This window comes from Abramis brama (genome assembly GCF_963993115.1).
Source record: "Abramis brama genome assembly, chromosome: 6".
Classification (NCBI taxonomy): domain Eukaryota; kingdom Metazoa; phylum Chordata; class Actinopteri; order Cypriniformes; family Leuciscidae; genus Abramis; species Abramis brama.
The window spans coordinates 38,705,019-38,716,104 of record NC_139968.1 but is presented as its reverse complement, the minus strand read 5'-3'; the positions used below and the strand labels follow the sequence as shown (position 1 = coordinate 38,716,104).

The following is an 11,086-nucleotide window of genomic DNA, read 5'->3' as shown; positions in this document are numbered from 1 at the left end:
TCACCATTCCTGATTTCTAACACTCACTCACAGCGTTCCACTGATCTTGTGTCTGTCAGAGTAGAAAATAAAGCTGCTGCTCTCCGTATCTTTTCCTTCGTCTCCCTTTGTGTTCATATGTAAATTGTGCCAACTTTTTTTAATCCATTAGATCAAGTTCTGAAAAAAAACCTACATTTACCCACCCATCAATCATCCCTTTGAAGAAACAAGACAGAAATGTTTTAAAGTGGACAAAAAAGTTGAAATAAAACACCAGGTGTAAACGGGAATATGTCTTCCTCGTTTACTTGTGATCCGATTGACCAAAACGCATCTTAATACCAGGTGTAGTCCAGACCTGAGTCACTACACTGATTCAAGTCTCAGGACAGAAAAATCAGTAACAGATCCCATTTTATTGGTTGCGCTGTATGTTTGCTGCTGCGTGCAATGCAATTGAAAGATCGACTAGAAGGACTTTGTATTATTCTTCTAATTTTTCTTAATTCAAACTATTATGCAACTTTTATGCTGCACTTCTATTATTATTGAGTATTGTTTTTTCTTGTGTTTGATTTTGTTCTCATTTATCGGTTTTGGAAAGTGAATTGGACTTAACATATTGACTTTAGTCCAAACTACACTCAAAATCCCAGAGCTTTACTCTTCCTCACTCTCGCTACAACTACCTAGTTCATGCCAGCTAGTGAAACAGTCGCGCTTGGGAACGAAGCACAATGGCACGTCACAAGTCACACACATGACTGGAGTTTTAAAGGTACATATTTTGCATTTTCGCCTTCCAATACTGCTGTCCCCGCTGATGTACTTGGGCAGGTGGGAGTCAGTCGAAGGAATTGGGCGTATTTGTGCCGGAGCAGATGGAGGTCCGGTTCCTGCGAGCTCTGCAACAAGAGCCTCCCGGAAGGCTTTCTGGGTCAAAGGCTTCTGGTTCTTCATCTTGGCTATCTGCTGGTGCAAAATGAAGGCATTTACTACAGCGATGTCCACAAAGTGGTAGAAAAAGGACCGATACCACTTTCTTGTTTTATGTAGAACTGTGTAATATCCAATAAGCGCATCAGACAGATCCACTCCTCCCATGTGCCTGGAAGGAAAGTAACATTTATTAAAAGACATGTCATTTAAAAGGCATAATTAACACTGATTAAAGTCCACTTACTTGTTGTAGTCCAACACGGCAGCTGGAACGGGGAAATCTTGAATGGCCCAAACTCCATCGTCTCCTTTCACATTCCTCTTTATGGTGTCTCCATTAAAGGCTTTATGAAAGGTGGAGCACATCAGCACATCTCTCTTGTCCTTCCACTCAACAAACAGCAGGTCGTCTTCCCGAAACCAGCGAATATTGCCACGGGGAGCCATTTTCTTTGAGTGGCCAATGCGGTTTGCTCGAACAGTGCCACACGCCCAGATCCTCTTAGCGAGCAAGTCTCTGAAGAGCTTGGGACTGGTGTAAAAGTTGTCAACAAACAGCTTGTAGCCAGAACCCAACAACCTTGCATTTGCCAAGATCATGACAGAATCATAACTAATGCCTTTGCTCTGCTCTAAATTCATTTTTCCCTCATAAATGAAGAAGTCCCATGTGTAGCCACAGAGGGAATCTGCCAGTACGAAGAGTTTGTAACCCCATTTTGTAGGTTTGTTTTTCATATACTGTTTGAGACCATGTCTAGCTTTTGATGCCACCATTCTTTCATCAATGGAGATGTTCTGAAAGGGATGAAAAGCGGCTCTGCATGCGTCCCTAATGTCCTGGTACAGCGGTTTGATCCTACACAGACGGTCATATTCAGGCGTTCCCTTTTTTGCATCATTCTCTGCATCAGCTTTGGGGTCACTAAGATGGAGAGCTTTAGAGATGGACATAAATTTCCTACTTGACATGATTTGTGCAGGATATGGAAGACTGTACATGTGAGACTTCCTCCAATAGTCCGTCAGTTGGAAGCATTTCAGCAAACCCATGTAAATCACCAGTGCTAGATATGTCTTGAAGTCTTTTACAGAAATGTCCTGCCATGGCTTCTTCGTTCCTTCATGACGCATGGCCCCGTATGCATTTGAGTTGGCTAGAATTGTCCGCATGACAGATTTTGAAAAGAACAACTCAAAATACTGTAGAGGACTGCATGATGCATTGGAGACCAACTGTGGGCCGGGTGTTAGTCTAGGTTTGAAGAGTGGCTGAATCGGCTCAATGTCAGGCTCATCTGCACTTTTCCACTTGTCTTCTAAGATGCTTATAGAAAAAGGTAGGGACCGACTCACACTGCTTTTCCTATCTTTCCCTTTCTTACTTTGTACAGAAGCAGGCGAAGCAGATCTGCTAGATTTTGCTGGAGATGGTGATATGAACAACAAACTGGATCTCTTCTTCTTTCGTGGAGTGACTTCTGGATTCCAGTCAACATCAGAGGCATCATAATCTGAAAACCTGTTGCATGATTCAAGAAGAAAAGAAAAACAAAAACATTACATTTAATTAACTTATAATGTGCCTTCAAACAAAGAGACACAGCTCATGTTATGATAAATTACTTCAGGAATACATCAATGTCAATGTGTTATTATTTAAAAACCTGGACCTGGAGTGAGTACAGTAAACACTTTGAATTTCTGACACGCCCATTTCAGGTCTTGTTGTCTCTACCTCATTCAGAGCGGCGCCATGACAGATATAACAGCGAGGCTATGAGGGACAGACTTACTGTGTTTTTAATGGCATCTGTTGTAAAAAGCTTTAAAGCTCATAAACAGAGGCGAACCAACACTGAGTGGGTGCCCCAGATAAAATTAATCAATGAGGCCCTTTTTTATATATATGTATTTTATATATGTTTTATATAATATAAGATTTTTTTTGTTAATATATCTTCATTGCCAAGAGATATTGTTATACAAAATCCAAAAAATGTGTAAAAACAGAACATCTAACAGAACAGAAGTAGTTTATTTTTTACAACATAGTGTGCTTTTGTTTTTATTTAACGAAATGTCTAAAAGTGGACATTTCAAGCTTTATATACAGACCCTTTCCAAAAAATTTGAATATTACATGAAATCACACAGTAATTACACAGTGATACCATAGTCATTGAACCAGGTTTTGGTTCTTTTGGCAGTGTGGGCAGGTTCATTTTCCAGCAGGATTTGCACCTGCCCACACTGCCAAAAGAACCAAAACCTGGTTCAATGACCATGGTGTAATTACTGTGTGATTTCATGTAATATTCTAATTTTTGAAATCCTGTTTTATGGAAGTAATCTATGGAAGTAATCTAATCTATGGAAGTTTAACATTTTAAATGGAATTATGGAAATAAATAAACTTTTCCATGATATTCAATTTTTTTGGAAAGGGTCTGTATTTGCATGTGAGGCTAGTAGCCTATACGCTGTGTTTCTGCTTATTTTTGAGACGCGCTCCAATTCACAGTCCATGAAAGCGCACTCTGATTGTTTTATTTTATTTTACAAAAGCACAAAGTTTTCTTGTTATTGTGAGTTTACACAAATAAAAGTAGTTGCGACTGATGCATTATTCTTTTCTGTATGGCCAGAAATGTAGTATTTTAAGTTGTTTCCACTGTTTAGGAAAATGCAAGTAATCGCATCAGCGCCTCCATGTCATGCAGGAACGCTCCACACTCTGCACAAACACTTGGATATGTGCCTAATAATCGCAAACATTTATCTATATTAAGGTTAGAGTGAGCGGCCATGCCAGACTGATAAGTCCTATCATGTTTAACAAATCAAATCATGCATTTGCTAAATACCGCGAGAAATGCGCTGCTCCAGTTTGAAAAAGCCTGCTGAAGCGAGACGGTACAAACATAAACAGGTAACGAGAGAGGGGCCCCACTAAGCGGAGATGTGGAGATGTTGCTGCGTCTTTATATTTACATTCCTAATTGTTTGAATGATAAGCCCTCTGGGGCTCCCTTAAAATGCGGGGCCCCAAGCAATTGCCTGGCTTGCCTGCCCTATTGCGACACCTCTGCTCATAGATCATTAATATTTTCCACAGCTCATGTTGTCTGGAGATTCTACTGAAATTTCTATCAAAAATGTTTGTGAGTGTTTTATCAGCAGAACAATCCCAAATAATAAAGAACAGTACAACCAAAGACTATAAAGACGGTTCCCTCGTATTATTTATGAATGGGAGAAACTACAACGCGCAAAATGGCAGAATACATCCAGCCTTCAAAGTAATAGAGCCCATCGCTGATCGGTAAAGTCACGGCGTCACAGCAACTACCATTAGAGCTCTGGTTCCCATAGAAACCTGACACTCGCGTTTAGGAATTTATGCGCATTGGCTTAAATATTCTTTTATAATTAAGGCTATAATTATTATTTTTTATCATTTATATTAAAAAAATATTTTTTTCACACTATTTAAGCATAAAAACAACATTTATGGGACAGATCATGTCAGATTTTGTTGCTGATTTAAAATATGTTATTTCATTTTGAGTTCGGCAAGCATTTAAGATTTCTGGATTCCCCCATTCAAATAGGGCTTGGTCTTGGATGCCCGAAATAGCTGCCTGGTAGGGGAAGACTCATGAATATTCATTAGGGAAGTCATCCCTGATTGGTCTTAACCCCAGTACGGGTAGGTTTAGGAGCGGGGTTAGGGAGGTCATAAGACCCCCAGTGACGGGTAGGTTTAGGGGTGGGGTTAGGGGTAGGTCATCAGACCAATCATGGATGACTTCCCTAATGAATATTCATGAGTCTTCCCCTACCATCCTGGGAAAAAAATATCGCTGCCCGGAGCGGGAGGCGTTGCAAATATGGGCGCCTAATAGGAACAGACTTTCCTTGAAATTGAGTTTTGTAACCCCCCACAGCCTCGCCTTCATTTCTATTGGAAATCAGAGATGGAGCTGCTGTGAATAAGGTCTATTAATCTGTGTTGTTGAGGGTCCAGCAATAGGGATAGGAAGAACGTTTTCAAACAAAGCACGGTGAATCTCGATCCGCACTAACGCGTTTGTCTTTTTCTGATTCCGTGATGCGGAAAAAACAACACGTTCACACAATATTCACGTGCAAATCTACTGTATGACATTGACACCGTTTCAAAACGGCATATTTATTAAGAAAAAAGAAGGGGATGAAAAAACACCTTCACCCCAACAGACGCGGAAATTTGAAATAATAAGTGAATAAAGTCGCGGGTTTAACTACAGTGTAATGCTGCGTGAAAATGGAAAATAATATTAAACAACACCACATAACATTGCATAATACAGTTTCAGTAATCAATATTATTATTATTATTAAACAAAATTGGACAGTGTTACAAACACAAGTTAAGTGGCTTGAGACCTTGTCACAACTAAAATGAACTGAAAAAACAAACAAACAAAAAAACAGCCACTTTCAAAAACATGTCGTCAAGTCAAGCTAAGCCAATTTAATTTATGGTGCTTTTAAAATTATATGAATTCAAAGAAAACGATTTGGTCAATTGAAAAGTAGCCTATCTGTTTCTCAGTTAGAGCCCATGGGGATGATGCACGCAAGACTTTAAGGCTACTTTAAAATAAATCGGCTCAATTAACTTCTCACTCATTCATTGATACATTTGTGATGTTGGCATGCACAAGCAGAGGTTATTTTCGTATAATAATGACGATCTTGTGGAAATATAGGCTACATGAACTTACTCCTCCAGAACGGTATCTAAACAATCGATGGACATCTCCTCTGCTGCAGAATCCACGCAAGAAGCGACACTTTCTTTATCAGATGAAGAATCCCATTCCTCTGTCTCGTCTTGTTCTTCACCGCTGTTAACACATTCCTCTGAGCTGTCCAGAACCCTGTCAACCTTCTCCTTATTGCATGCATCCATCTCTAAATGCAGATCTCTCTGAGTTAAAGTCACAGATAGTAGGCTACGGCAAATCTCTACAGCAAGTGGAGCAAAAACACCATGCGGTGATTTACTACATAATGAAGTTAACCCGTTAACCACCGAGATCGCTCTTCTATTCGCTGTTGTTCTTGTCTATCATGATTGTATCATAATATTATTGGCCAGCTGCCTCCAGATGAAACAACAGGTATACCTTGACTGGACGTCACCGGGATTGTTCGTCCTGATTGGATATTTTGAAATAAAGCGCAATTATTTTTTATTTCCCGAAGGCATGTTTTTGATACACTTCAGGACTTTTTGAATGAACATGCCTACCGAAGAATTGCAAACCTATACTCTAAACTAGTAGTAAAGTCTCTCAACTATGGAAAAAAATAGCATTCAGAATAAGCCATATGTACAAACGCTGTATATATAATTGTGTGATTAAAAATAACTTATTTGGGTCACAGAGCAATGTCAAAATTTAAGCCAATGGTGAAAGACATGCTGCTGATCCCTGTTCACAAAGTCCAAAGATTTGTGATCCCAGCAAATGTGTAACATCATTCATTATAAAAAATAAAATAATAATAATAGCTGTCGCATCTTTAACAAATTCAGTCATTTAAAAAATCTTTTAAAACGGCTTATTTTAATGATGGATCATTTCTGACTTTGTAACAATATTTTTCAACAAACTAATTACATATCAGAAAAGTGATTCTCAAAGGGCAGTTTATAATAAATGTGTTTAATGACATTCAACAATTTACAAAAAGTACAGATATCACTCAAACCAGACTACTTTAGAATATTATACACAAGGATATAAAATGTATGTCTACAGTTGTAATACTAATATTAAGCACTTTTCCCACATTCAGGTCAAATAGATCAGACTACAGCAGGTAATGGTACCAATAACATTTCCATGAGAACACATTTTTGATACAATTACAAAACACAAGTGAGCTAACAGTGTTTAGGACAGGAGAACCAAAATGGTAGATTGGATTTATCCGCTCACAACTGCCCATATACATTCTAATCCTGATTTTGCAGCACCACAATGAACAAAGAAACCATAACTGTGTCAATAAATCTGGATCGGTACTAAATGGCACAATTCTGCAATGGTAAAACATCGGACGGACGATGCAAAAGCCCTAAAAATAGTTCCAGTGCAACTGAATAAAACTGGGAGAAAAAGAAAATGTCAATTTCCAATTACATCTACTTACTACACCTACTACTAAATGTTTAATGTTCTTTTCTATGATATTTCCAGTTTATCCGAATTTACAAGCCTCAAATGCCATTAGTCATTGTCAACGGCTTGCTAGTTTCACGTCGCATTTCTTTCTATTTCCAGAGTTTGATAATGCTTCTATATCTTGATATGTTTAGGTTGGCAGTTTGAACTTGTCTATACATGAACTGCTCTTTAAGTTTTACTCTGTGTCAGACTCATCACAGAGACCCGATTTATGCCATTCACTGTAACATTGGCGGTTCGGAACAAAGCACAAATGCACCTCGCAAGTTTCACACATGACTGGAGTTTTGTGGATACACATTTTGCATTTCCGCCTTCCGAATGTGCTGTGTCCTCTGATGTACTTGGGCAGGTGGGAGTCAGTAGAACAAGCCGGTTCTGTTCGGCCAGAGGTATATTCAGGGCCCGTTCCTGCGAGCTCTCTAACAAGAGCCTCCCTGAAGAGCTTCTGGGTCAAAGGCTTCTGGTTCTTCATCTTGGCCATCTGCTGGTGCAAAATGAATGCATTTACCACAGCGATGTCCACAAAGTGGTAGAAAAAGGACCGATACCACTTTTTTGTTTTATGTAGAACTGTGTAATATCCAATAAGCGCATCAGACAGATCCACTCCTCCCATGTGCCTGGAAGGAAAGTAACATTTAGCCTATTAAAAGACATGTCATTTAAAAGGCATAATTAACACTGATTAAAGTCTACTTACTTGTTGTAGTCCAACACGGCAGCTGGAACGGGGAAATCTTGAATGGCCCAAACTCCATCGGCTCCTTTCACATTCCTCTTTATGGTGTCTCCATTAAAGGCTTTATGAAAGGTGGAGCACATCAGCACATCCCTCTTGTCCTTCCACTCAACAAACAGCAGGTTGTCTTCCCGAAACCAACGAATATTGCCACGAGGAGCCAGTTTCTTTGAGTGGCCAATGCGGTTTGCTCGAACAGTGCCACAAGCCCAGATCTTCTTAGCGAGCAAGTCTCTGAAGAGCTTGGGACTGGTGTAAAAGTTGTCAACAAACAGCTTGTAGCCAGAACCCAACAACCTTGCATTTGCCAAGATCATGACAGAATCATAACTAATGCCTTTGCTCTGCTCTAAATTCATTTTTCCCTCATAAATGAAGAAGTCCCATGTGTAGCCACAGAGGGAATCTGCCAGTACGAAGAGTTTGTAACCCCATTTTGTGGGTTTGTTTTTCATATACTGTTTGAGACCATGTCTAGCTTTTGATGCCACCATTCTTTCATCAATGGAGATGTTCTGAAAGGGATGGAAAGAGGCTCTGCATGCGTCCCTAATGTCCTGGTACAGCGGTTTGATCCTACATAGACGGTCATATTCAGGCGTTCCCTTCTTTGCGTCATTCTCTGCATCCTTTTTGGGGTCACTAAGATGGAGAGCCGCACATATGCGATAAAATGTTCTACCAGACATGATTTTTGCAGGATATGGAAGACTGTAGATGTCTGACTTCCTCCAATAGTCCGTCATTTGGAAGCATTTCAGCAAACCCATGTAAATCACCAGTGCTAGAAATCTCTTGAAGTCTTTTACAGAAATGTGTTCCCATGGCTTCTTCTTTTCTTTATGACGCATGGCCCCGTATGCATTTGAGTTTTCTAGAATTGTCCGCATGACAGATTTTGAAAAGAACAACTCAAAATACTGTAGAGGACTGCATGATGCATTGGAGACCAACTGTACGCCGGGCGTTAGTCTAGGTCTGAAGATTGGCTGATTCGGCTCAATGTCAGGCTCATCTGCACTTTTCCACTTGTCTTCTGAGATGGAAAAAGGTAGGGATCGACTCACTTTGCTTTTCCTACCTTTCCCTTTCTTACTTTGTACAGAAGCAGGTGAAGCAGTTCTGCTAGACTTTGCTGGAGATGGAGAGACTGAAGACAGACCGGTTCTCTTCTTCTTTCGTGGAGTGACTTCTGGATTCCAGTCAGCATCATCAACATTATCATCAACATCATCATCAGAGGGATCTGAAAACCTGTTGCATGAGGCAAGAACACAACATGCCACATTAACAAAATGAAAAATTACCAAATAAAATGAAACTTTGATAGTTCATTTTTTTATTTTTTTTATTCTTATATTGTTAAATAAAGTATTTAACATCAACTATATTCGTGTTTAAATGATCATGTTACATTCCATTATGCCACAGTGAGCAAAGCTCTATTAAAATTCCCTAAAGAAATACAAAATAAAGAGCTGTAAGAAAGTTACAGGCATACGTTTTAATATGCACATACTTAAAATGATTATCTTTGAGTACAAACGTAAAAAAACAAAGTTACTACATTAACAGCATAGGTAAATATCTTGCTCTATGTATGCAATAGAAAGATTTAACTGCAGTCTATGAGGTCATTAAAATGTCTAGTCACTACATAAAGTGATTTAATACAAATTAAAAATACATTTATTTCAGTTGATCATTCTTTTTTTTCCCTTTCACTAATTTAAACATATCTCGTCCATTACTGGTTTGGAATAATTTAAACATTTTTAGGTGGTCATTAAAGAGTTAAATGTTCTTATAATCTGCAAATGATTTGAGAATTGCCTAGAAATGTATTATATATAAAGTATTTATAAAAAAACTCTCCATTTTAAAAAGTGTGTAAACTTACTGGTCCAACACGAGATCCAGGTTATCGAGCAACTCTTCTTTGGAATCCACGCTGGAAGCGTCACTTTCGTCAGAAGAATCTTTCAATTCAATCGTCTCGTCGTGTTCCCCGTTACTACCGGACGATTCCCCATTTTCAACTGTATCGTCATTTTCCTCCTTGATACCTCCTTCACATTCGACTTTAAGGGTTATGTCCATTCTTATATGCACTCACCGCAAAACGCAATTCAGCAGCAGAAAAATAAATCTCTCCTGCAGAAAGACACGGTCCCGCTGAGAGAGTAACCGCGCTCTCATTGGCTACTTTACTTGTCCGTCTTAATATGCTGGTTTATCATTGGTCAAACGCCAGACAGCGGGAACTTAGACGAAAAGTGTCCCTCCCTTATTCGCAACACCTATGTGAGGGTTATCAGTCATAGTCATTATAATTAGCTAGATTAAACTTAAAAACTAGTCAGTGGGTGGTCTTCGCAAGCATATGCGTCAAGAGATAGTGGCAGCGGGGTGCAACGAACTAACAATAATGGCATTGTTAAAGATGATTTAATTTAAATTTGAGCAGGAGGCGCACTACAGAGATAAGCAATAATAGTTTGGTTTTTTTTAAGAAAAAAAGATACAACTAAAAAAAGACTCAACATGTGTTTAATTTAACCCTCTATGGTACAGTGTTTCCTCCAGCCAACATAGTCTATTTTCGTTTATTTTGAACAAAATGAGACCCACATTTTGGTCAAACCCATCTCAGGGGAGAAGAGCTCAAAATACTAATCAATGAAAGTGCAAAAACAGTGGTCACGTGGCTTACAGGGGTCCATTTTGTGGCTGTTTCAGCACATGGCTCCATATTTTCTGATGAAAAGTGCATTTTTCACTAATTTGCATCCAGTTAATCACCCACATAAAAATACGAGTCACCTTCACTAAATAAAGAAGTATTTTCAAGAACTTTACATTATATATCATCAAATGTTTGGAAGGCATAAAAAATTGTGTTGCCTCAAGGCAACATTGTGCAATAATAAGGGCATTCCAGGCATACTAGGTTGGATTACAAATGCATTATTTTTGCAAGGAAAAGAGTTAGAATTATCTAAATATATTTGTATTTTTGCATGATTTTGTAATGGATTTATAAGAATAGTAATTCACATCTCTGCATATATCATGATCTGGACATTTTCTATAGCACTTCGAAAAAGGTAAATACAACTGCCAGTTGATGAGGGTGAGCAAAGATGAATATGATTGATCTGATAACTTGATATGATAG

At 38.8% G+C, this 11,086-nt stretch overlaps 2 protein-coding genes across 2 annotated transcripts; both read right to left on the bottom strand.

The window, feature by feature from the left end:
* Window positions 1-563: 563 nt before the first annotated feature.
* Window positions 564-5,881, bottom strand: LOC311085927 (piggyBac transposable element-derived protein 4-like; the record flags this gene model as incomplete). The annotated part of the gene is made up of 3 exons (XM_084118545.1): window positions 564-1,090; window positions 1,166-2,443; window positions 5,694-5,881. The coding sequence occupies 3 exons, from the start codon at window positions 5,879-5,881 to the stop codon at window positions 643-645; spliced, it is 1,914 nt and encodes a 637-aa protein (XP_083974671.1). The 3' UTR covers window positions 564-642.
* Window positions 5,882-6,625: 744 nt separating this feature from the next.
* LOC311085926 (piggyBac transposable element-derived protein 4-like) lies at window positions 6,626-10,008 on the bottom strand (the record flags this gene model as incomplete). The annotated part of the gene is made up of 3 exons (XM_084118544.1): window positions 6,626-7,789; window positions 7,870-9,162; window positions 9,809-10,008. 3 exons carry the CDS (start codon window positions 10,006-10,008, stop codon window positions 7,342-7,344), a joined length of 1,941 nt encoding a protein of 646 aa, XP_083974670.1. The 3' UTR covers window positions 6,626-7,341.
* Window positions 10,009-11,086: the final 1,078 nt, after the last annotated feature.